The 26,853-nt window shown below is 41.2% G+C and overlaps 1 protein-coding gene across 1 annotated transcript in view; it reads right to left on the bottom strand.

Annotated features, from left to right (window-relative positions):
- Positions 1-26,853, bottom strand: part of cspg4 (chondroitin sulfate proteoglycan 4) — a 64,707-nt gene that overhangs the window by 827 nt on the left and 37,027 nt on the right. Inside the window, exons 3-11 of the mRNA XM_071526730.1 lie at positions 22,972-26,526; positions 21,669-21,857; positions 21,190-21,471; positions 16,473-16,649; positions 9,361-9,559; positions 8,526-8,657; positions 7,432-7,592; positions 4,316-4,499; positions 1-3,451 (exon numbers count right to left, since the gene is read on the bottom strand). The exon at positions 1-3,451 is cut by the window's left edge and continues 827 nt beyond it. Coding sequence (XP_071382831.1) covers positions 1,581-3,451; positions 4,316-4,499; positions 7,432-7,592; positions 8,526-8,657; positions 9,361-9,559; positions 16,473-16,649; positions 21,190-21,471; positions 21,669-21,857; positions 22,972-26,526 — 6,750 coding nt within the window. The 3' untranslated portion in view covers positions 1-1,580. The remainder of the gene's footprint in view (positions 3,452-4,315; positions 4,500-7,431; positions 7,593-8,525; positions 8,658-9,360; positions 9,560-16,472; positions 16,650-21,189; positions 21,472-21,668; positions 21,858-22,971; positions 26,527-26,853) is intronic.

The raw sequence follows: 26,853 nt of genomic DNA, 5'->3' as shown, positions 1-26,853 counted from the left end.
AGAAGACGAATACAGCAAAGAATTCATTGTATACTCAGTATATAACTAAAGAAAAATTATAAGGTGTCATTGCATAGGTATACAGTATGAGAAAGGAAATGTACAGCAAATACTCAAACTTACTCCTCAGAAAGATTAGCTGTTTGAAACTTGTTACTCAGTGTAGTACATTTCCTTTAGTGGGTAGAAAAAAAGTTATCTGAACCTTTCTACTTGACCTAAAGTACTTAATTCAACAGTCTGATAGTTTGTGGATAAAGACGCATCACAGACTTTTTAAAAATATTTTTTATCAACTTGGCCTCCACAGGTCAGAGCGACGATAAAGATGTCTACAGAGGAAGAGGAGGATTCTGATTTAATGGTCTTAATTACAACAATGATAATCTAAAAGACTTAATAAAAAAATCTCTCATATTTTGAAGATATTAACTTCTCTCTATTCAGCTTAGATATGGAATGCATAATATCACAAGTAGCTTTTTCAAGACATGAAATAAATGAATTCTGTCAATAACATTTTTTTTTTTAAAATCAAGTGGAGCGTTTTATACATTATTCCCACCCTATCACCAACCACTTTCAGCTTTTATGAAATCTTAATTGTGGACTTGGTAAATGGAACCATCCCGGTTCCAGATGACCTCATCCTTGCCTGTCAGCCAATAAGGATGTGTAAAAGACCAATACTATTGAACAATGTCCTGCCTGCGGTCTACAAATTGTAAACCGTGCAGTTTTGTGGTCAGTGCCATGGCAGTCCAGTGAATATTTACAAGCACTTGGGAAGCATGCAAAAATAATAAAATATGAAAGATGATGAGATTACTCTGAGCTAAATTCAATCAAACCTGTGCAAGTTTTGCTAGTTTTGCTTTTCATTTTAAACAGTTAATTTTATGTATTAACCCATCCGCTTTCCACCCAAAACATGATGGGTTTGAGAACTCCTGAAATCAAGCATGTTATTGTGTAACGAAGCTAAACTGAATTTAGCCTTGAGAGACAAAAATACAGACAATGATACCTTAATAAAATAGAAAAATAAACAGAAAACACAAAGAGGCAGTTTGTCATCTTCTTGCACATACAGCATATATCTACCTCATGATTTATGTACACACTTATCCACTTTCCTGATAAACCAAAACTAAAATCAAACTAGTACCAAAACTTTAAATTACCTATGTACTCAAATGAATAATATTGGCCTATGATATCGTATGGAATACATTGGCAGAGCACACCCAAAATAATTTTTTTGCAAACACAAAGCATGTTTATGTCCTCATTTGTGCCCTTTGACAAAAAGGAATGATAAAACTAAAATAAATAGACATGGCTAAAGCCTCCTAAGATAAGAAACTGCCTCTTCCATTGCCAATAGGTATTCAGTGTTTCATTGCCTGAGAATTGGTCCACAGTTTGATTGAGATAAGTAAATAACCAATGACATCAAAAAATTACTTTCATTTATACTGCTGTGGCAAGAGGTCTTTAATACTAAGCGGAATGATTGTGGAGGCAGTCTTTCAGACACTCAAGGGTCTACCTCTCTCTGTCTCCTCTCTCAAAGTGTCTCAGACCCAGTACTGGTTCTTTTTCAAGGCCGGGTTCGTTGTCCGACAGTGCTGCAACAACTCTGGGTCTGCGTCTTTGGAGTCCATGTTGGACATGGGGATGTTATTGGCTGGGTCAGTTTTCCGAAAGGTTTCTGCGCTGGCCACTTCTCCGTTTTTGGGCTTGGTCGCTGCCGTCTGGACATCGTGCTTGCCCGTCTTGTTTTTGCGGATCAAGTAGTAAGCCAAGATGGCTGCCAGAAGCAAGAGGAGGAGGATCACCAGAATGGGGATGAGAATAGACCAGAAGTTGTTGCGCCGGGAGACCACAGGTTTCTTGTGGGAGCCTGTGCCAGAAGAGGTTGTAGTGGGGGCACCTCCATGGGGCCAGTCCATGTTGCCCCCCCGGCGGGGGCTGGCTGGAGTGGCACGAGGGGACCCTGCCCCACCAGGGAGGTCATTGCTGTCCATCCATGGGAATTCTGGGGGGACCCTCAACAGAGTGGCAGGGTAGACCCCAGAGGCATTATAGGGACCAGTCTGGAAGGAAAGCACACATTCTGCAGGAGGGACCCCATGAGACTTGAGCAGGAAGCGGGCTTCATCCTGACTAACACCACCTCGTGATCCAGAAGAGCTGTTTAGGATTTCCATAGCCACACGGCCCTCATCTAGGTCCCGCTGGCTGAATGTGTCCACAGGCTGACCTGCAGCAGGACCTCCAGACCTCACAAAACGAGCCCCTTGTGGCTGTTGGATGACACTGAATGTGGGGGAGGTCCTAGTCTTGTTTGCCAGGGGAGTTGCATCCAGAAGCTTCCTGTCCAATCGGACAAGAGCACCTTGGGGTAAAAGAGGATCCTGAGCAATGTTGGCCAGAGGTTGGACTGTGATGTTGAGGACAGAGGATACATTTGCAGCCCGGCTGCGGGCTACAAATGCCACACTGTCGCGAGGCGAAGTGGACTTAACAAAGCGGACACTGACTCGGCCTTCTCTGATCTGTGTCTGGGTGAAGGCGGAGGTGGGCTGCCGGTCCACCATGACAGCTGCATACTTAGGAACACTAGTGATCTTGTAAAGGACATCCTCCTCAATAGGGCCACCTGTTGTGGCCCTCAACATCTCTTCAGTTACTAGGGTCTCATCATCTCCTTGCTTCACCTTGATCTCTGGGGCTTTGTCAAGAACCAGGGTGCGAGCAAGGACACCAATGTGGAGTGTGTGTGGCTCTGTTTGGTGTTTCCCGTCGGACACAATGAATTCCACAAAGCCATCAGCAAGGCTGCCATCGCTGACAAAGCCCACCTGCCCACGATTGACCATCTCTTGTGTGAATTCAGAGATGGGGTCCATCGTGAGTGAGTCAACCAGCCGACCAATGCTGGGGGCTTTGGTTACCTTGAAGCGCACCTCATCTGGTGGACTGTCCTCGTCTCGAGTGTTGAGATGCTTCTGGGTCAAGATGGTCATGGAACCTTGAAGGACCTCCAGGAGCATGTCTATGCTGACCAGCTCTGGAGGATTAGAGTCCCGTCGTTTGATGGAGATGTTGAAGATCTCCTCCAGGACCACAGACTGGGCTGGGGAGGCCACACCACGGCCCTGAGGGTTCAGACGGGCCCGGAAGGAGAAGCTGTCAAAGGAGGCCCCTGAGTCATCGTGGAGGTACTCCAGCTCTCCCTGAGTCACATCCTCCTGCATGAAGTACGGGGCGTCACGGGGCAAGTCCAGACCACCCAGGGTAATGCGTCCATGGCCAGGGAAATGCCTTATCTCAAAGACCACATCCAGTTTGCTTCGCTCAGACTCAGGAAGGCTAGCCAGAAGATTGGAGGCGTCAAGAATGGAACTGTCGATAGCCTTCCCCTGGCCCTGCACAATTTCCAGACCTGAAGGGAAACAATAAAAACAAATCAGATATTTTAAACGTTTTTAAATTCTAGTTTCAAACAGATACAGCACACAATGCTTGGCTGTCTCCTGCTACTATTTAATTATGCAGCAGTGTAGTTGGCAAACTTGGAGAGGCAGATGGAGCAGGGGGTTGTTGTTTTGGCAGAGTCAAAAGCAGGGGTGGTACATCACACATCTTTAGACTGCTCAGACAGTGAACAATTACATAACGAGAAACAAATTGTAAAACTCTGAAAAAGCTAAAATGAACAACTGTTTTTTCCACCAAAACAGCAAATTAATCACAAATGTGCAGCAATGAAAAGACTTTGTCAAGGATGACCAATTTTTATCATGGCATGACCTCATATTAATAAGATCCAGTGGCAATTGTGTGTCAGAGTTTGTTCATCTGTAAACAATCTCGATGCACAATTCAAATCAAGCTACCACAGAATGTTTTTCACACTGAAATTAGTTTGAAAAAATTTACATATTTAGAATTATGGCAACCTACAAACAATGTCTGGCATGTCTCATTGGGGCGATGGAAGCCTCAAGTAAATTGGTAAATGAACTGTATTGTAGTGACTGGAGGGTTAAGGGTTCAAATTCCTGGACCAACTGGGAAAATCTGGGTGGGGTAAGTGGACAAGAATCCCCCTGCCAACAACTACTGTTGAGATGCCTTTGAGCAAGATACCTACACTCCATCTACTGCTGAAGACTACATTTGAACTGGGCAACTCCCTGGTGTGAGTGTGTGAAGTTCTTTAAGTGTGAAGCATGGCATTGAAGACAAAGACCAAGTGTGTTCAGTCAATCAAACCCTTCAGCACCTCCTTCATTTTATTTCTTACCTTTGTTCTTCCACAGCTGTGTGGAGATGTTGCTGTGAGCAGCGTAGTAAGAGACGGTGATGGGGAGGATGTGACGGACATCTGGGGCTGGTTGGGACGACAGAATGAGATCTATGGAGTCCCTCACCACCCAAAAAGGCTCTTCAGGAATCTGGTGCTCATAGTAAACTGCTCCTGACTCCAGCTGGGGAAACAAAAACAGAAGATGGTGAGCTGTTTTAAGGTAAAATCAAGTCACAATTATTCAGTGAGACAAGGTTTCATTTGCAGGTAAAGAAAGAAATGTCAGAAATGTTAAATTTTCTGTTACATACTCCCAGTAGTGTATTTGGGTCGAAAATTTGTGGCCGTTTTATATATAAAAACAGCTATTGGGAAAGATGATCACCGTATTTTGGTTCAATATATACTGTACTAGGTTCTATAAGATTTTATACAGATTACATAGATTTTTTCTTTCCAACAGATATTTTTAGAGATGGGCAGCAATATTGAAGTCGCTACGTTTTTACCAATGAAATCCCATTCTTAATAATTTGTTGATCATTTTACTTTACTTGGGCAGTCTGTAACTCACATTTTAGTTTGGTATAATATTTCATTGCTCTTTCTACCTCTGACGTTTGCAGGCACCACAGTAAATTGAGAACCCAACAGGCTGCGGCAGAGGTTTGGCATAGTTAAACTGGGATACGGGTTAGGGAACTGGAATGTGACTGCCTGTGTATGCTCTCTGAGGTCACTGTGTCCTGAACTCAACTCTGCTCTCACACACACTCATACACACACACACACACACACACACACACACACACACACACACACACACACACACGTGCATGCACAACTGCATTCATGCGTGCACACACAAAGACACAATGCTGCTGAGTAACTCTGGTCAAATCATCAAATCGTATTTTCAGCTCAGCAGAGTGTTTCTCCGTGTATGTCTTTGTATATGAATGTTTTATTTTCTGTTAGATTTCTCGTCACGCTCAAAACGGATCAGTTCACGGGGAAAGAATTTGTTCTCATGCTCATCCAAGCATGCTCAGATGTCAGGAATGGAAATGAGCATGGGACCAATACTGTGGAACAGAGGCAAGGAGGAGCAGAGTGAGAACACACTGCCACCATGGCAGTCGCATACTGGGCTGTGGTGCATGCGCAGTGGGAATCTTCATCAGTCTGGTTGATATTTTTTGCACTATGTTGGTACGTTGTGTACCCTGTACCCCTCCAGTAAGGGTTGTGAAGGTTGCTATCAAAATGCAATCCATTTTCTGCTAAAATGTAATCAGTAATGTAATATATTTGAATATTCTATGTAATCTGAATACTTCTGCTTTCTTTTTGGTTACTTTGCCTCCAAAATCGATGCAAATGACAGATTAAAGTTGCCAATTGTTTGCAATGTAATCACTGGAATACTATCATATGTTACACATTATTCTCCAACAGGGTAAAGCACCTGAACCTGAAGATAGCGCTCAGTGCAGATCAATGAATTCAGTATGCAATGAGGCCCCCTGCTGGCAGAAAAGTGTTGATGCCTCACATACTGAGCTCTTGAAAGATGCTGAAATTTTTCCCTCAGATACAAAGTACTGTGGTGTCAGATACATTTTACACACGATAAAGTTAGAGTACATCATTTCTTCTGAATAACAGGGTTACACTTTATTTAGACTGTCCAATGCTGATACTCAACTTACTATCAAATGACTATAATGTGTCACTAAAAAGTGACCACCAGGTGATACTCAAAATAGTGTGAAAAGTAGTAGTAGTAGATATTTAATGTGCCATTTATTCTCTTTTTGACCAGCTGTGAGACGCGTGGGCACAACAGTTCCTCTTGCATCCCCATATATTTAAAATCTCTGTTTAAAAAAAACTAATAATAAAATGTGTTCCAGACCAGAAAGCACTGCTCATCATGAATTTATCTACTTTATTTCTATCTACTAAATAAATTGTTATCAATAAAAATCATGGACATTTTTGTGCATGCTACAAAATTGTCCCACCAAAATATAATGGTTATCCATTTCGACATGGAATATTATATTTCATGACCAGATAAATATTTTAGGATGATCAATATCAGCAAACTAGTATCAATTATGGGAGCTTGAGTCTAGACTGACTGTGTTTTACCAATGAGAGAGTCCATATTCACCTCTCACATGCCTAAAAATAAAACTCAAGTAAATGTAGGAGTAAATATGTGAAATAAAAGAATAATTTTAAGCAGACTTTTAAAAATATGCAGAAAAGTCACAATACCCCCAAAATCCATGCAAGAGCAGAAACTGGAACAGTCCTAATTGCTGATTTTCCACTTCTGGAAAAGTGGTGGGTATTGCTGCACCAGTTTGTGCTGAGAGGAGGATTAGCTGGGCTATATTTGTATGAAACCAGTATTATGTCTTCTCGTCTGTCTGCCTGATGGTATATGCACTAAACTACTAGGCTGAGTTGTGCATACTGGCTATTAATAAACATGTTATTACCTGCAAATAGAAAAGATTTGGCCAGCCAACTTGATGTTGCCTGTAAATCACTTTTCAAAACATTCTTTTTTAGATCTGCTTTTACTTGAACAGAGTTGGATTCTCTGTCATTTTTCTATTTATACTTTTAACCTTTAGTCATTGTTTCCGGGCCCTGCTTTTGCTCTTATCGTTATTTATACTTTTACTATTATTACTATTTATATTCATTGATTATAAATGACTTTTGAATTTCCCTGTTTTAAAGTTTGTATTTCTAACTTTGTGTGCAGCACTTTGTAACTATATTTTGATAAGTGCTTTATACATAAAGGTTATAAAATATTATGTAAGATTTATTTGGGGAAAAAGAATAATAGTCAAACTTACAGTGTCCCCTAGTGCATGCAACATTTACCGGGATACAATACACGGGATATGATGCTACTATCCCTTGTCATTATTATTAAAGAAAAACACTTTCAAACGAATGCATGTTTTGGAAAAGGAAGACATAAATATACGTAGTTCAAAAAGGGATGAAGAGAAAAAAAAAACATTTCCTGACTCTTAACTGCCTCTTAAAAACACTCATTACCATCACACAGGAACACACATTACCTGTGTTTGGGAGAAGCGGGTAATTTCCTCATACTGGTTCCTGTCGTTGGCTAAGATGAGTCTTCCCAGACGAGGTGGGCGGACAAGTGAGTAGCTTATCTCATTTCCATCCTCATTGGTCACAGCCCCCAGATTGGCACTGGTGATAGGCTGTCTTGTTCCTGTGAAAGTACACACATGCTCTGAGTGCTGAGACGATTCTGTGGAAAATGGCCTCTTGCTAGTGTAGAGTAGCCTGTAAAATTAAGCGGAATCTAAAATTGCCTCAAACTTTTGCGGTTACAGTAACTCATGCACATTTCTGTGATGACATTTCAGTCTGATGTGAAGAGTTTCCTGATGTGGAGAGTTTCGTTCCAAAATTATATCCACCATTTGAAAAATGTGACACCTCGTCTCAGACAACGATCGCTGGCAAGAAAGTAAAGCCCATTATGGAATATAACTGAAGTTATTGCCTTCGCTGAGACATGTGCTCACAAAATAGTTCCATTTCTGCGGGTGCAATTTCAGAAATTGCATCTGAAGACGCAATGCTGTGTTTTTGAAAAGATCGCTCACTGAATATCAGGTAACATTTCGTGTCCGAAGGATTTATGCAGCAGTTTGGAATGAAGCCGTTCATGTGTATGCACATTTCTATTTGGTGCACTATAAGTTTTGAATTTGATTTTTTTTAAAGTCACCTTCATAGTGCAGCAATTGGGATCACAGAGGACTTACAGTGTTTTATAGTTCTGAGGCAGTTTTACATTTACGTTACATTTTAGGCATTTAGTTGACAGAAAGACTGACTTATAATGAATGTGACAATAGAATAAACTTAAATTCCTACATCATCAACATTACAAGCAAGCAATAGCTAGTGCTCAGAATACATTTCACACTATTTCTGGGTCTGCAGAATTTTCAGCTATAATAGAGTGAGAGAGAGAAAAGTGACAGATAAACAAATAAGAGAAAAGAAGAAAAGGTATTGATTTTTTGAAGTATCATTATTAACAGTTAGGTCGACCCCAGTCTTCTCACTGGAGCTCTCCTTCCCTCTGTGCCTTATTCATGGCATGAACCTGGAAGATTTTGGCATTTCTTACCTGGAAACACCATGAGCTCCTCCTGCGTTTCCATGGTGATGGTGAGAGGCCTGGCTGTGACGACAAATCGGTAGAAAGGAGATGTGTGCTCGCCGTCTGTCACCGTGAAGCCGAAACCACCCGACTCCTCACCTGGTGGGAGAGCAACGGCTTGAACTCGGTTCCTTTTCTTTCTTTCTTTCTTTCTTTCTTTCTTTCTTTCTTTACAATCAACCTTCTGATACTCCAAGCAGATTCGAGCAAAGGCTAAGAATTATTTGCAACTGTTATTTGACCCAAAGGTGCCCATATGTAGTGTTATCCCTTTAACCTATATGCCATATTTACCCTATGGGGAACAGTAACATGTCATATTATTATTATATTCATTATTTGAATTAACTATACCTTATAGGCCATCCTTGTGGCCATGAGAGAGACAGAGATGCCGTACTGTTGAACTGCAACACTTGTAGCCATGATGGAAATGACACTTTTAAATGCATTAAAGGGGCAATAAGTACGATTTTTACTGCCCCATAGCACAACATGGCCTTAATGTATCTGTGGGGGTTTTATAGGGTTATTGATCAATACCAATACCTCAACGATTACTTCGCAAGGTAGAGAGAGATTTCTGGCTTTCAAAACTCAGAGACTTGTGTAGGAGGTGATATGTTTTATCGATGTTGTTGCAATTCCTACTGGTCGCTGATAGAGGATGATAAAGTTCATAGATAACTTCATGCCCGTTCAAAAAATAATTCCCAACAAATTGCATTAAATGAAGGAAGTACATGTGTCGAGGCTGTGAATGTGCGGCGACTTCCTTTCCTCTCGTCCTGTCCGGCCTTACCTTCGTGAATAAAGATGACCTCCCCGTTGTTTATTTGAGCCTGTGTGAAATTCAGGATGCCCTCATCGGGTGACTCCTTCAGCGACACCATCCCATTGGTCGGCGCCTCGACGTGGTAAACCAGTTGCTCTGTAGGGGTATCGGCGTCTTCAGTGTTCAACATGCTGGAGGTGATATCAGATTCCTCACCAGCAAGCACCTAAGAAACATCAAAGACAGAGTGAGAGAGAGAGAGAGAGAGAGAGAGAGAAAGACAGAGATAGATAGATGCTGCAGATTACTGTCACAGTGAGGGCCACTTTGAGAAGTGTGAATCAAGACAAGGGCAACGAGGCAAACAATGATCTTTGACCATGTTTTTAAATGTCCCATTTAGCCTACTAACAGATAGGCCGCTGGATATAAAGGCCTAAACAATATGACAGATCAATGGCTGTGTCTACGTCTACTTGAAAAGTAAAATAATCAAATTTCTTTACATAACACATACTACACAACATACTGTATAGCTGCCTCACAGGAATAAATGACACATATATAGATAGATAGATAGATAGATAGATAGATAGAAAGAAAACAAGCAAAAAGAAAGCAACTGAGGAAACAAATGAAAGAAACATATAGCTGCCTATATGACGCATAGATAGATAGATAGATAGATAGATAGATAGATAGATAGATAGATAGATAGATAAAGAAAGAAAATAAAAGCAAAAAGAAAGCAACTCAGGAAACAAAAAGAAAATGAAAGAAGCAAAAGGAGAAACCTTGAAAGAAATTAAGCACCAAAACAAGACAAAACCCGTCCTACAAACAGCCACCTCCAAAGTAACAATTTAAAAGGTTAATTATTTCTCCGTGGCAGTCTAGACGCTCCTGTTATCAGAAGATGGAGCACAGCGGCACAGGCTGAATGACTCTCCCTGGGTGGAGGGGCTTTAATGGACTTCTAATGGTCGGCTGGCTGAAAGGAGCATTAATTGAAAGAAATGGGCCAGATCCCCTGAAAGACATTCTTAAATAGCAGGAATCAGTTGGGAGAGTGAGCTGAGGGTGCCTTGCAATAAGAGGTACGTATCGATCTCCTCGGAAGGCATTCGCTCTCCGATACCTCCCTCCCTCCCTCCCTGTCTCTCCCTCTCTCTCTCTCTCTCTCTCTCTGTCTCTCTCTCTCTCTCCAGTCTCAGGATAAAGAGCAAGGTACCTCAAGGCAGAAGGCGAAGGAGAGAAGAAAGCTCAGTCTCACATAAATACAGTCAGGGATACTAATGCTTCAGGTTTCACTGTTTCCCACACTGCAAGTCAGTTTAGCAGATAATTTGTACTATATGGCACATGCAAGCGAATGTATATAACATGTGTTGACTGTTGTGTATCATCAATCCGTGTCCAACGCATCCCTGGAGTTATTTTGTGATGAAGTGTTGTAAATAGCTTTTTTGGCGTATCCACTTTCCCTCAACCTGCCTCGTCTACTTCTTCTTCAGTTAGTGATTTCCTACGTTTCCCAGAATGACTTTCACCAACCCCGAGGGAGCGGGCCTGAACTTGTTGCATTCAGCTGTGGGTTGTAGGTGTAGTTTGAGAGAGCAATAGTGATAATGATCAAATAATAAGAGCAAGAGAGTGAGAGATTTTTCCATATGAGAAAAGGTGAGTCAAAACCTAAATAAAACGTAACATGTCTTGCAGTTGCACTGCATTCTGGTCTATTGAGGCTACTGTCAAATTATTATCTCTTCCTCTTCTACGATGGAGTTTTCCCTGTGTGATGGTTGAACTTCGGTGTGAGAAGCCCTTGCCCTTTAATTCTGAGGGGCTCACACCAAAACCTGATGTTTACCGTTGATGTTTTATATCGCTGAAACATTTTCGGCTAACAAACTCCACTGTAGCTGCGCTGGACATATCTTGATGTGATGTCATGTCATTTTAAGTTTGGCCAGTTATCCACAGGAATAAGAAAAATACCACTGAACAACAAAATGGAGCCTGAAATGCAATATACACCACATATAGCTTTTTCTAACAGTGTTAAAGTGGATGGCTGGATTTTTTTGTTAAATAGCAGCTAAATAAATACTTGGTCGTTTAGTATTTAAGTATCTATCTGTAGCCGAAACAATCTAGTCAGTTACTCTCAGTTACTGGCCATCAATATAGCATCTAGATAACAAGTGCCTGATCCCTCAAAATCATTAACCATTCACTAGAAAAAGATATCCCTATATATATCTTGGAGTTTAAACTTGGTACTCTTGTAAAAATAACAAAATCGTCGACTTTTCTCAGTCTTCTCTAACATTTCTGCTGTGGTTCAATATAATAAATGTGTTGTGAGATATATAATTCAGTTGCCTTACATTCCACCGCTCATAACATCCCATTCAGTTTGACACTCCATCAAAGCTCCATCACGGTGACAGACAGCATCAACAGTCCAAAACCATAATCCATCATTATACACTCTGTGCTTCCGTGTGGAGAAATTGCTTCCCAGACAAGAAGCATGTGAATCAAAGCACAGAGAGAAGAGAACATGTTGATAGCTCAAATTCTGTGGCTGTTAACTTTTATTTCACCGATACTGTTTACAGAAAGTGACAACCAAGGTCGTTAAAAAGCTGGATCTTATTCTCTGCCTGTACTTCCTATCTCAATGTACCTGTTTCAATGCGAAAACCTTTTTTTTTACTCAGAAATTCAGGAAACACATTTAGGGACGGGGGCTTTCTTTCCCACGAGAGCTGAGTTTACATACGTGGAAAGAAACGCAAACAAGAGAAAGACACAAAAAATATTTACAACCAATTAAAACACTTGTCAAACATGAATTAAAGGTGCTATGTGTAGCATTATACCATCAATAAATCATTACCACATTAATTTTGAGACATAGTGTAATTACTGTAAACAAACACAAACATTGCTGAGATGATTATCAGCCTCTACCTGCCTCTACATTGCATTTTACATTATGAGCCACTGGGTTGGATTTGGTGGGAAATCTGCTGGATTGCTTTATGGCACAAAACAGGAGGAGGGCACTGCTCTTCCTGCACAAACTAAAGTTTCAGAGGGTCTCACAATAGCAGATGGTGGAACAAGTAAAAGGCTGATGGAAAAATCACTTCAAACAAGTTTATCGTCTTCAGTAAAGCAAAAGAGAAAACAAATGCACCCAGAGTGATGCCAGGGAGAGGGAGGGGAAGGTGGGATAAGTCCTCTTTACACCAGAAAGTAACAGGGCTTATGGGAAATGTGGTCTTAACTTTGAGAAGCAGTACCACAAACAATCCCACTGCCGTGAGATAGAAGCTTGACCATGTCATTGTCTCGACTGTGGTGTCATTTGTGTACAGTAATTTTACCAAGGTATCACAATCATTGTATAATGATATATTATACAATTATGCATTTAAAAATGCTGCTCAGCACCTTTAAAATATTCACAAAGCTAATCAGGTTCTTAATCAGATTGCTGACTTGGCTCTTTGCAACCAAAGCATGAAGCTTCAGGGTTTACTGCAATTTGTTCCAGGTATATGGAGCACAAAATCTAAAAGCAGTATTTCCCAGGTCAGTGCTAATCCGAGGAACCTGGAGCGCCAGCCGGTCCTGAGAGCGGCTCTGATAAACTCCAACTCTCCAATCAATCCAGTCAAGCGACATAAGATATAAGAGTCATGTTTTTGGAGGAAGCGCTTTATAAATAAATAGAAACCAATGCTAATCTCTTCTCATATAAGCCTACTTTTTGATGTAAAATACTGTGATGCAGCCACAACAAAAAAACAGACACTGCAAAAACATCCATCTCAAAAAATAATTTGATCTTGTACTGTATGTAGTCTTAGAAATATTTTTCTTGAGCAGGTGAAAAATTCTGCAAAGTGGGTGAGATAATTTCACTTGTTTTGATAGAATTCAAGAATTTTCTAAAAAAAAGGGAGTCATGTCTTAAAATAAATCTGATCACACCACTGGTTCCAACACACTGTCACCCCTTGTCCAGATGGAGATTTTTTTTTTTACAGTGTATTCCTCAATCCCTAACACTAGATGGCCACATCAGCCTGCTCTGCACCAGCAGGAAGGCAGCAGGCAATTTAGGGCAGGTAATCTGAAAATGGACCCGCAAATTGACGGTTTATATAACAATCAATACATTTAGCACCTAAGAGGACGGGCTGCAAATTCAATTTGATCGGACACAATGGCTGATATTTCATTTGGAGTCAGTAATAACGGAGCTGCCATAGGCAAATGACTTAGTTTGCAGATGACTCAACAGGATACCACTGTCTCTTAAATGTCTGAGACTCTAAGGGGCGCCAGACGTCTGAAGCTGTATCCCAAATTGCTCTGGCATCCAACATCTCCGTCTCTTTCCTCAAGGATATGGAAAAGGCACGGCTGGTTTAAGTATAGGGTATTGCTACACTGCTATGTTTCTAACTCTATGTAGGGGAGGAGGGTGTTTGCTGGACAAACTATAGGAAAAAGAAGCTGATGAGATGGTGTATCGTTTCTTTATCCATACCCACAAGCCATGCAGCTGCAGTCCATGGCCATGAAGGAAAGACGATAGCAATGCCATTTTGATTTAAACCCACCGTCTGCAGTTACGGTACTTCTCCCCGAGACACAGATTAACTACTCAAACACCTGATCTTCACTCCCCTGCTTTGTGTTTTGATGTGGGATAAAACAAAATGACTGAACTCGGTGAGAGCTAGAGGAAGGCAGCTTTCATTCAACTAGTCATTCACTGGTCATATGTACAAATAGCGAGCGGATTAGGATGGGCATTCACAGCAAAAGTGTTTGGATAGTTATATAATCCTGCTAAGACTTGAAAGAGTCTGGAGAGAGGCGGAGGTGGCAGACAGGCTGGTAGATAGAGAGACCTAGATATTTAGACAGATAGACAGACAGACAGACAGACAGACAGACAGACAGATAGACAGACAGACAGACAGACAGATAGACAGACAGACAGACAGACAGACAGACAGACAGATAGATAGATGGATAGATAGATAGGCAAACAGATGGACAAATCCAGATAATTAAATACATAGACAGAGCCAGATTGTCAAACAGTCAGACTGACGCAGAGGGACAACTATACAGACATGAAGTAAAGCCAAGTAGAACCAGATAGACACACAGACAAACGGAGTGTATACCCTAATGGAGACCAGCTGTATCCTATAGCCTGGGCCAAATGGGATCAATGGTGATCATGAACAGAGCCTGATCATGGCCATGTTAGTCATCATGTCTGATCATCTGCTATGGAGGTCACTACACACACACTTCCTGCTTTAAATCAATCCAAGCGCCGCTGGGCCAGTTCTGGCTCTGTGTGCTGAGAAAATCCACATATTATTATGTTACATTCTGCAGCCGCAGCAGAAGAGGCGCAGGGATTGGCTGCCGCCCTCACTCTGCCAGAAAACCGCGGTCTTGTCGACCATCTTGGTTTTCCAAAAATACGGGTTGCCAGGGAGACGCAGAGCCGCAGGCAGAGCAGGGAGGGCTGAATGACACAGTTGGTTTCCAGTTCTGTGAGCTGATTACTGCTGGCTTTTTCCAACTGCCTGCCGACTCTTACAGTAGAATCTGCTTCATTGATCTTTCAAAACTTTTCTTTTTTGTCTGAAGGAAAGCATAGATTTCTGCAATGTGTAGCAAAACCCCTCTGAACCCAGATACTAATTAATTAAACATGCAACTGAATAAACATGTCATTTCATTTTGTGTGTTCCTTTCATCTGACAGAACCTGCTAATGGTGTGTATGACATTGGGCAATAATTAAAAATTATAACTCACCTTTCACTATAATGATATTGTGATAAAATAATGATATCAAGTTATTGTGGTATACAGAATTCTGTTGTCTGAATTAACGATAACAAGCAAATACTAATTAAAATCTATCACAGAATGAAATCTGAAACAAATTAGGGAATATTACAGTTTTATCATACTGTACTTTATGTTACAGTTTAATGCGAGGAACATAAATTTGATTATTTGATTATTAACATATGATTTTGCATATGTTAGAAGATATTGTTATATATATCAATATTGGAATAATTTCTTATGATCATTGTGATATGAATTGTTCCCCTATCATCCCTGATGTTGACTGAGGTATCTGCAAATTTAGGGCTGCATTAACATGCATACAGATGTAGCCATCAGGGAAGTTATATTGGCAGTGCATAGAATAATGAATCACTGCAGTACTGTTGATATGTGATTGACAGGATTCACTTAAATATTTCTTTTTTTTGGAACATCCAAGCATCAGAAGGTGCAAGGAGTGATTTGACAATAGTTCAATGACAGATAGGTATTGAAAAAGAATAGGCTGTAGCACTGCAGTACTAATGCAGGATGCATCACTGTCTGTGAGGCCCCCTTGTGCCATGTCAAGTCAAGTTCATATACATCTATTGTACCTGGCAAATAAACTGGACCTGATTCTGACTTTGATGCAGGATCTGCTGTGGCTGCTACTGTAGCTGAAGCTGTCCAGGAGATGTGAGAAAGAAAAACAATGATGGTTGCTATTTTATGATGTTAACTATCCCTTTAAATAAAAAGCTCAGTTGTCTGTTCTAAGTTGGCTGCTAAACAGCGTTGCATTCATGTGCTATTTTGTCAGAAAATCAGCCAAGGAAGACAAATTATAAACAACCATGGATGTCCCGCAGTTTAACAAGCTCATTTAACAAACTTAATTTAAAGAAATGTTGTTTATTTTGGTTGGCCTGGCTAACTACAATCATGTAATAAAGGTGCATGTGTATGTAATTTCTTAAGTGTTTTCTTGCTGTTGCTGGACATAAAACTTGATTTTTCCACCATGTTCAGAAGGTGAAAGTTAATCATTACATCATAACTTGAAAATTCGGGTAGCAAAATTTTCCAACATCCGATAGTACATGAATGAAGGACAACTATGTAGTTTCCACTTTATGGGTATAGTAGATTTTCCAACAATAGCAACTTTTCCAACCCCCTTTACAGTTGAGCATATTGGAAGAAAGCTCAAAGTAACAGTGCATGGCTTTGCAAACAGCAAAACATTACCTCCAGTCCGGTGTTACGTGTCAGTTTTGGCGGTTCATCGTTGACTGGTATGACAGTCACTGAGATGGTGACAGGGAGGCTCCGGCGCTCAATCTCATAGGCCGAGGCAGAGAGCGTGAAACTGTCCTCGGTGCTCTCGGTGCTGTCATGCATGTAGTAGACGTGTCCAAGTTTCACCTGGAAAAGACAAAAGGGACCCGGTCGACACTCAATCTTAACTCAGACCTGATTGTCAGGACACGCTTGAGCTGGGAAAAGGATGGGTGAGCCTAAAAGGTTGAATCAAAATGTATGTATGAGTGTGTTGCTGTACAGACAAATATCCCAATAATATTCTGCTTTTGAGTGGGTGCATGAAAACAGTATATCCTGTTTAACCTGGATAAACTCTTATGACAATTAGGAGAAACACTTTTTACCTTAATTTCCTGATTTGATTTGAAGATTTTGGCGTTTTAATATGATTTTCGCAGATAGTTATCTTGCCCGTACTAAATCTGCCATATCACTCTATAGACAGATAGAATATTATTCTTGAAAGCAACAAAGATCACAATATGTGAGATGGGATCAAAAACCACAGAAAATGTTATATGTATTTAGTCGTAAATATATTGGGACAGTACAACAATATTTTTCCATACTTTTCCAAATTTCTTTGTGCAATTTCCAAATTTATCAGGACCTGGGAATTACCAAATTCTCTTTCCATACATTTACAGACTTCCCAGACCTGTGTGACAACCCAGTGAATAAGACACCTGCAATATATCAGTATTACCTCGAATACTGAGATATGTATACACCTTATCCCATGAAGTGTTAGTTTTTGTGGTTTTTATAAGCTGAAGGCGTTTTAACAGTGAGATATGAAGATGCATATAAACAGTTTCATATGGATTAAGACCTTATCCAGGATATGACCCCATATAACCAGCATATGAATAGTGTGTGCATGTAAATGTACTCTATACTAAGTTTGCATGGGATAAAATCAGAAAATGAGAACAAGTTTCCCAAAGCAACAGGCCCTCAATTCATTGTGTTCCACTTGTCTCTTTTCAATGAGGCTGAGCTTGGTCAGCAAACGCAGCATACATTTACATCTATTTCCAAATGCTCAAAAGACTGATTTCATTTCATTTCATCATGTTTCTAGAAGGAAATACCATCTTGATGCCCCTAGAATACATTTTGTTCTGTAGTACATTTTGTTCGTCTGTTAGACAGCCAGTTCAGGTATTTGAATGTAGAAAATCTTCTGCACGCTTGGAAACTATCCCTGTTGATAGGTGCAAAGGAGAAAGCAAGGCAGGCCACCATAAATTAATGTGACATCCAAATATTGTCTTCACTAGCACATTAAAAATCATCTCGAGAAGGTCCTTGACTGAAATATGATTTTTAATGCGCAAGTGACAATAGTGTGGAAGTGTCTTTTATATTCAGTTCAGATATCTGAGGTTTCGATAGACAAGGGCATACAGTTAATTCGTTCTGACCTACAAATCAATGAGCCGTAACAGTGTGAGTAGTGAAACTGAAAAAAATAACTATGTAGTTTATCTCCTGTCCTGACAAAAAGTATTGTTCGAACTGAAGTGGATAGAATATAGTTTAGTAGCTTTTACGACTATAACTTTTGCTTATATGAAATCTTAACCCCAGTTATCAACTCTGACCTTTAAAACACACAAAAATAGTTCCTGCTGTTTGTCTTTGCAGGGCAGCGTTCTTTTCAAAGATTTCAGACAAAGGCTATAATCAGGTCCCAGGAGCAGGCAGCAGCACAGGGACAAGGAGAGCCTCCCTGGTGCGATGAGGCCTTGAGAGGAACCAGATGCACAGAGGAATCCGTCATCCAGTGTCAAGTGATCTTGATGGAAAACAACACCTGTGGCCTGGCCAAGCCAACTCTGTTGATTTTCTGTATTAAAAAACAGAGGAGGAATCTAATTTCCTAGCATCCTGTGTCCTTGTACCTTAGTGCTATCTGAGAGGAAGAATCAAGGATCCTCCTCCGATGCTCTCTGATAACTTTTGAGAAGAGTACTAGAGAAGGACAAAGTACCGAGATTCAGTGTCCCTCTCTGCACAGAGCAGGACTATTGAAACTTTGTCTATAACCAGGCCAGTAAGCCTCTATGATGAGAAGACCCGCACTCGAGAGCAGGAAGTGCCTAATGGATCCCATATGGTTGGCATCCTACTGGAAAAACACCCCCCATCATTACCGATCGGGGAAAGTGAGCGAGACAATCAGTCTCCTCGCTGGGACAATAAACAATGGGTGGTTGTTGGACATGTGGCCATCACATTTACTCAAAGAGGGACAATGTGTCTTTCTGATGTGTGTGTCAATATCGAATTCTAATTGCACGATTTAGTCTGTCAAGTTTTGATTTTTGAGTGATGCATTTTTAATCGCGGGATCTGTTTACCTAAAAGTGAGTGAGATAAAAATGCAGGACCTGCATCACTTTGCTCCAAAAACAAACGTCTATTTTGTGAAAAATAAAGATGCCTGTGTGGGTTTTAATGGCTTTAAAGTTTTCCACAGATGGAAGACCTAATGGGCACCTGATGGAGAGCTGAACCTGATTAGAGACAAGGTGTTTTAGAACAAAGTGTTGCAGCTTTCACATATTTTCTCCAGTCGGATTTCACATATTTCATCCAGTTGGATTCCACTCAACATAGCATATGTTATAGGATGCTTGGATGCTGGAGGACGTGCATAACTCCAGTACTTTCATTACTCAGAGAGGGAGTGAATCATAATGCTGTGGTTAACAAAATGCCGTACCTTTTCTCACACACACTCTACTCTCCTGTGACACATCTGGGACACATGGCGCACGGAGTAGCTTTACATTCTTGTGGCTGCTGTTAGCGTAGGATTCTTGGCCTGTATTCGGAAGTGCAGACCACTTATGCTATACAGAAAGGCTGCCTGACTCACACTCCCTTTTCTTCATTGAACCTCCACGTTACTCTACCCTTACATAACCTTGTAGAACCACCCTGCATGATGACTTTATCACAAAATTACTACACGCAGCAGTTAAGCCAAAGTCCAGTCCCAGGGGCCGGGGGACTTGGCCAGTGGAGCTTGAAACAGTGTTGAGCTTGAAAAGAACCACTGCTCCCTGAGTGAATACAGAGAGTTCAAATTATGCTGGATAATGAGGACGCGTACATCCGACTTCAATTTAGGAACAATTACACTCTGGTTTAAATGCTGCGCTGACTGAGGCTTGCACATTTGTTTTTCAATGTGGTACTCATTTGGGAGAATGGCTGTGTTTCATACTCAGAGTATAACAGTAAAAGGAAATAGTACACTGAGTCCAGTCATAAAACAGTCTCCATCAACCGGTATGAAGAAATTAAGGCTGTGACTTTTTGTCTGTGACATTTCCAGAGTGTCAGATGATTATGTCTATGCTCATTTTTGCCTCCCTACTACCAACGTAATCAGATTTAGCTGAATCATGGCTATGCACTAGTCCCAGTTGAGCTGGAATGCACAGTGGGGTCTTTGAGAGACAGAGAGAGTGAGTCTGGCAGAGGCAAAGCGCGGGAGGTTTGTGTGCGCACACACACATTATTATAGGAATATATTGGGCCAGTTTATTTTGGCTCCGGGCAGTCCAAAGGCACCGTCAGTTTTTCCACAATGGTTCAGCAAAGAGAGAGGAGTAGAGGGAGAGCTGGGGTAGATGTAGGAGCTATAAGATATGTGACTAACCAGCTCCACTAAACTATGTGGTCCATTCAGAATGCATGAGGTTTTTCCACCGGTAACTACTCATGTATTTTTTATATTTTCCTAAAGCAGGGGCCTCTGAACCACATGGCGGGAGACCAGATAACTGTGTAGCAGCTCCAAAATTCTCCCTTTCTATCTGGTACTACGCAACAAATCCAAAACAGCACTGGATAGTAACTGGGAACTGGGGAAAGTTCCACAGTGACGTGTAGCTGTGGTAGTCCTCTTGAACCATGATCAAAGTCATGAGAGGTAGATGTTATTCTGGTATAATTAGGACTGAGAGAAGTTGTGGATTATTTAGTGGTCTAGCGGGAAGCTTTTGGTCCCAGAGTAACAGAAATATATCTTTAGTTTGTTCTTGAGTTTTCTCAAACAGTCATGGACAGCCACCTCAGCACTTGTTATATACAGTCCTTAGCACAGTTAATTGAAATGATTTATGAATTCTCACGTTACACGGAAAAGTCTAACTGGAGAAAATATTTAATCAGCATTTTAAATATAAATCAATTATGACCCCTGGGAATACCAACATTGTAGTTTGGAGTTTGGAAAGTGATTTGTTTCTAATCAGAGTTATGCCTGCAGCCTGCCTGAGAATAATAGATAAGAATGGCGTGACGTTTCAAACAGGCCACGCCCACAAAGTTCGGTACAAGAGATGTGCCCAGCTCAATTTCTAAGGGCAAAACAAAAAAATAATAATGTAGTGAAATGTATATGGTGTAAATAATGTGTTGTTACCTTTTCACGGTTGTCAAACAACTGCATGATCATTATAATTTAATTATCTGGAAGTCACAAAATGCTAACAAGCATTAGCATTTTGAGACTTCAAGAAAAAACATTTTAATGATGCTGCTGATCATACTGACATCCACCAGGATATTTCTGTTTTTACCTAAGTAAATAATTTATTTCTTCCACCACTGCACTGCCTACCTCTTCCCAGGTGAATATGGTGAGTTCCTGCTCCTCTCCATCCAGGTAGCGGAGGTCCCCATGCTGTGGCGCCTCCTCCACAACAAAGTCGATGATTGCTGAACTGTAGAAGGGGTGCGAGATGTTCAAAATATCTGTGGTAACTGACATGCCAGCGCCTTCCCTCACGGTAAAGTTGAGGGTCTGGATGGGGATGAGCCGAGGTACGATGTTCACCGAGACGTGGAGGTCCTCCACTGTGGTAAAACCATTACTGACATCTGCTGTGAAGGCATCGCTGCCCTGGAAGACAATGGATGTTGAAATAACAAGAAGTTATTAGGATAATCTCTTAACAAATACACCATATAAATTTACACCCATTCATGGTTGGGGCTGTGTTTTGTCTTTGCTTTCACACTGGGTATGAATGTGGAAGGGAATTAGCTGCCCACATCTGAATTATCATTACAGCAGAGTAAAATTAAATGACTATAAACCTGGATGGATGCGGACACATAGAGGATGCGCCCCTGATCAATGTCCTCCTGAGTGAAAGAGTGAACGTAGTCGAGGACGGGGGCGGCTGTACTGTCTGAGTTATTCGTCAGCTTGACCACATGACCCAGACGAGGAGGCTCTTTGATGGTGAACACCATTTCTGAGGGCAGAATATCAGCTTGCTCCACCTAAAAGACAAAGATAAATCCATACGTTGCAGTTGATGTACAGTCGAGGTGATATAGTCTTTTGTTTGTAGAATGATAAGCTTGCAGAAGGATAGTTTTACAATTTGACTGTATAGTGAGCAGAAACTAAAAATCGCATTGCAACATTTTGCACACTTTAACAACATGCTGCATATTTATACACAGGCAGATTTATGGTCATCCCATTTTGAGAAGTTTGGATCAACTGTCTGGAACCCTAAGTCTTGTAATGTTTAACAGCCATGCTTCCATTTCACATTATTTCAGAAGAGCTCGCTACTTTCCATTTCATAGTAAGCACGCACCTTGGATAAGCTCCCAAAAGCCAAGTCAATATTTTACAACTTTTAAAGGCCATTCTGTCAAGGCTTTGTTCCATGTACTGGGAATCTGTGTACTGAGTATCTTCGTGCTTTTTTAGTCAATACTGAAGATCTCAAAATGTATACAATATTGTGAAATTAAACTTTACTTTTTCCAAAATGTTTCTCATTAATTTAAAAGTCAAGATATATACAGGGATATGTTATGAATGGTCCCACAATTTAAACTCCATTAATTGCTTTCAAGATGAAGTGCAGGCAGGCTCATCATATAAATTACAGTGGGCTCCAGAAACCTCCTCAGGGTATACTTAGTGCTCTGTTTTCCACACTTAATAGACTGTAATTTAGTACATAAACTAGATTAAAAACAGCAACTGTACAGTCATACTTAGTCCTGCTTTTATGTGGGTGTCTGTACATTAGAGAGATGGTTACAAAACAAATGGTGTACAGTATCACGAGACAGTGTGCTTGATTGAGTCATGAGAAAGGTCTACTCCACAAAGAGAAAATAAACTTTGAAATTACAAAGATAATGTTCAGTCACATAGTAATGACTGCCAAATTATATGAATTCTAAATGCTGTCTCATTAAACAAAACCAATGTGTGCAGCCAAGATTAAATGTCAGTAAAGCAAATTAACTTAACTGTATATTGTAGGTTTGTTAATAATAGCACTAAATCATGTGGAAAAAAATATTTCACTCAGTATAAAATACCAGTTTTGCCTAATATAAGGATAATTACAGAATCAATAAACAGTACCTTGAGATGATTCTGGTTGATTATGGTATGTTCTCCCTCATAGGAGATGATGACTTCGTTGGTTATCACCTCAGGTTCAGAAAGGTAACCTTGCTTGAATATTTTAATCCTGAAGGTACCCTCTTCAGAATATCCTTTCGCTTGGACAGTGAATCCAAAGGAGTCCTTGGACCTCAAACTCTCATAATTATGCTCGTATGACACAACGCCCTTCTTCAGGTCCTCCTGGGTGAACACTGAAGCCTCGATCCCACTCACGATAATCCTCCCATCACTGGGTGGTGACGTCACTCTGAACTTGATCTCACTGTCATCTCTGATGTCCATGTTGGAGTCAGCGCTCAACAAGGTGGTGTTGAGGGTCTTGGTGCTGCCATGGTCCATGACAACCATAGTGTTGTTCACCACTCGCAGGTAGGGTTCGCCTGCTTGGATCTGGAGCAGTGCGGTGGTCTTGTGGAAGCCATCTGACACCTGTAGTGAGAAGCGTTCACGGTCTGCTCCATGGTGAATAAAGAGAATGTTCTTATCTCTCAAGTCGGCTTGTGTGAAACGGAAGAGGGGTTGTGAGGGGTTCGATTTTGACACAATGTTGCCTGAGAGGATTCCCTCACGAGCGTAGACAATTTGGGTATCATTGAAACCTGAGTCATCATCCTTGAACTGAATGACATCAGTGGTTAACAAACGCTGTCCGTGGCGGACCACATTGAAGACATTATCCACAACTCGCATAGGCACATGCTCGTTCTTGGATTGAATGGATATTCTGAAAACACCACTCATTGATTCTTGACCGTTTGAACTTTCTGCTTCCTGATCAAATGCGGAGAAATGGAACTCATCATTGGTTGTCTTGGAGCCATCATGCTTGTAAATAAGTCTGTCAAGCTGAAGGTCTTCACTGCTGAATACTCTAATTCCCCCCTCAAATCTAGGCTGCCCGGGTGGGGACTCCCTTATAAGTCGGCCATTCTGTGGGTCTTGTGTGACCCGATACAAGAAATCTGTAGAGCTTGGTGATTGGACCCAGAGATAGTTTTTGTTCACAGTATCCTCACCACCCTGCAAGACAACCAGTCTCTCATTGGTCAAAACAGGAGCGTCTGAATTGGCGAGGATGTTAATTGGGTAGGTGTACAGAGGAGAGTACTGATCCTCAGCAAAGACTCTGAACTGGAACTGGTCCACACTATCCACAGCTCTGCGCACCCGGAGCCTGTAGCTAATATGGCTGTCCAAAAGGTCCTTCTGGGTGAAAGTGTCACCTTCAATCAGCTCCTTGTCTAACAACTGGAGACTACCCAGTGTTGGAGGTTTCACAAGGATGTATTTTACAGTTCTTGGATCTGGACTTTGCCCTTTTACTTCAGCCTCAAGCTCTGTGTGTCTGATTGTTTTCTCTTCTTCTCCCTGCATCTCCAGTGGGACCAAGTTAGAAATTTTCACTTGCGCAGGGATGATCTTGATTAAGTAGGTATTGTTCCAAAGGGAGAACTGCCCCAGGTGGATGTCAAACTGAATCCGCTCAACCACAATATCTTCCTGGTCACTTGAGTCTGTGCTCAAGTATCTAAGAAGGTCTTGATCCAAATCTGATTGATGAAAAGTGGTCACCTGCTTGGGCATGCCATTACTAGTGATTATCTGGAGTTCTCCAAATCTCAGAGGTTGTGTGATGTTATACACAATATCTCCATTACGAGGATGAGCAATAACGGCCAGATTTTGAACACCTATGGAAGAGTTGCTTCCCTGAGACAGGAGGAGGCCAGTATTGGTCACAATAGTCATATGTGGCTGTGTGACAGACAGCTTAAAAGAGGTTGATTGACTTATTGAGTGTCCATCAGATACTTCTAAGGTAATTCCAGCTGCACTACCCCCTCTGTGTACAAAATAGATATTTCCATCTTTCAACTGTCTGCAAGTGAACTCTGTGATGCTTCTTCCTGGTTGCTGGCTATTTTCTAAGTAACCGACTTCCATGGAAGGCTCTGAGGTTACAGTTACTATCAATTCATCACAACGTGTGTCAGAATCCACAATTTTGATAAGATTGGGACTCAAACGAGTCCTGCCATTTTCTGTGATGGAAATGTCTCCTCCACTAAGTTGTGGTATATCATTTACGGGAATAATTTCAACTGGGAGGACATACTCGCGGGGGTTTTTTAGACATTCTGGAAGGTAGCCATTACTGTGAACAACCACCTCTAACTGGATTTGATCAGCATACCTTTCATTTCCATCATGCAGATACTTAATTTTCTTATTGGCAACATCGAGAAGAGTGAACTTTTGTGTACGTTTTGTGTTAATGTTCATATCAACCAGTCCATACCAGGGATCATTCTGGAGAGTAAAGATGATCTGAGATTGACGCATTCCTACAGCATTTAGGTCAAACGTAGGGCTCAGGTTGTTTATATCTAGGAAAACTTCTCCACCCTCAGGCACAAGCAAGGGGGTGACGTCAAGGAGTTTTGTTATATTACGGAACATCTCTGGTGTGTCGTCTGTTGGGTAGCAATGTCGTTCATTGGGGTCTACGTCAACATATCGGATCCGGACAGGGGCAGTAGTTGTAGTTGCCTCTAAGTCATAATAACTTGAGTAGTCATAGTCTTCCCCTTCACATTTGACATGGACATCTTTAGTCACCAAAGCGTCCTGCAGGCTCCTGTCCTTCTGATTTACTTTGATTTCCCCCAAGCACCCAATGAAGGATTCAGCTGTTATTTCTTCCTCCATACGATCCAAGAACCCGCTATCACGGAAGACATCCTTCATCTTCCCCTGGATACCTCCCAAATACAAATTTCCAACTAAATCCAATCTTTGTGAGTTGTCAAGAGGGAGGGAGGCAGACTGGCTATCTACATTAATTTCAAATGAACTCTGATCGACCTGGACCCTAACTCTATGCCACTGATCGTCATCCAGCAGCACCTGGGTATTGTCCAGTACCTCCATGCCACTGCCAAGGTCCAACACGCCTTTGAGATAACCTTTCACAACACCAATAGCGATGAAATCAGACTCTCGGCCTGGATGGAACACAAGCAATGCATCATCAATGGTGGTTTTCATTAGGAACTCCAAGGTCCGTGCAGCCCCACTAGCCCCGCTCCAGGTGGGGAAAGACACAAAAGATTGTGGGCTGATGAAACTTGTTGTCTCCCCATCACCAGCCTCAAACTCACTGCTGCAGGATTCCTTGGTGTCATGGCAATCTGTTAAAGCGGAGTTGAGAATATCAAATCCATGGGACTCAAATTTGACCTCGGTCATGCAGCCACGAAACGGTGGAATGGCGTTGCTGAGGTAGGGGGCGTCTAGTTCTCCTGTTCCTCCAAGCCAAATGCCCATGTCAATGTTGAGCTCCTTCCCAGTGTCAGTCATAGGGTAGTATGTTGAGAAGAGCTCATCAATTGTCATGGTGAGTTTGGCATCCTGCAGTGTGATGGACACTTTATGTTCCAGAAGGTTGTTCAGTTGTACTCCAAGAGATGAGGACAGTGTCATCTCACCAGCACCCATGTTCATTCGTGCCTATGGGAAAACAAAAACGTTTTATTTAACTCAAATTATACATAGCTTTCTACTTTAACTTTTGTTAATATTCACTGTGGAATATGACATGTTTACAATAGCGCTTGTGTATTTTGTGTGTATTGTGACTTGTGTATTGGCCAAAATGGTCATGTGAAACTGGTAGCTTTATTATATGAAAGTATCTACATTTGGAAAGCACATGGTCTTATAGGATCCCGGGCTATACATTGATACATTTTAAAATAGAATGAATATGTTATTACTATGATTTTGCAGAGTTCTATCAATATTTATGAACAAGAACAAGCTCTCTTCCTCAAAGCC

This window comes from Centroberyx affinis, unplaced genomic scaffold, assembly GCF_046629955.1.
Source record: "Centroberyx affinis isolate AG114_WGS23_722 - 3 ecotype Tasmania unplaced genomic scaffold, CSIRO-AGI_Caff_v1 ptg001448l_1, whole genome shotgun sequence".
NCBI classification, from domain to species: Eukaryota; Metazoa; Chordata; class Actinopteri; order Beryciformes; family Berycidae; genus Centroberyx; species Centroberyx affinis.
The sequence above is the reverse complement of the archived record's forward strand: the minus strand, read 5'-3'. Positions and strand labels throughout refer to the sequence as shown.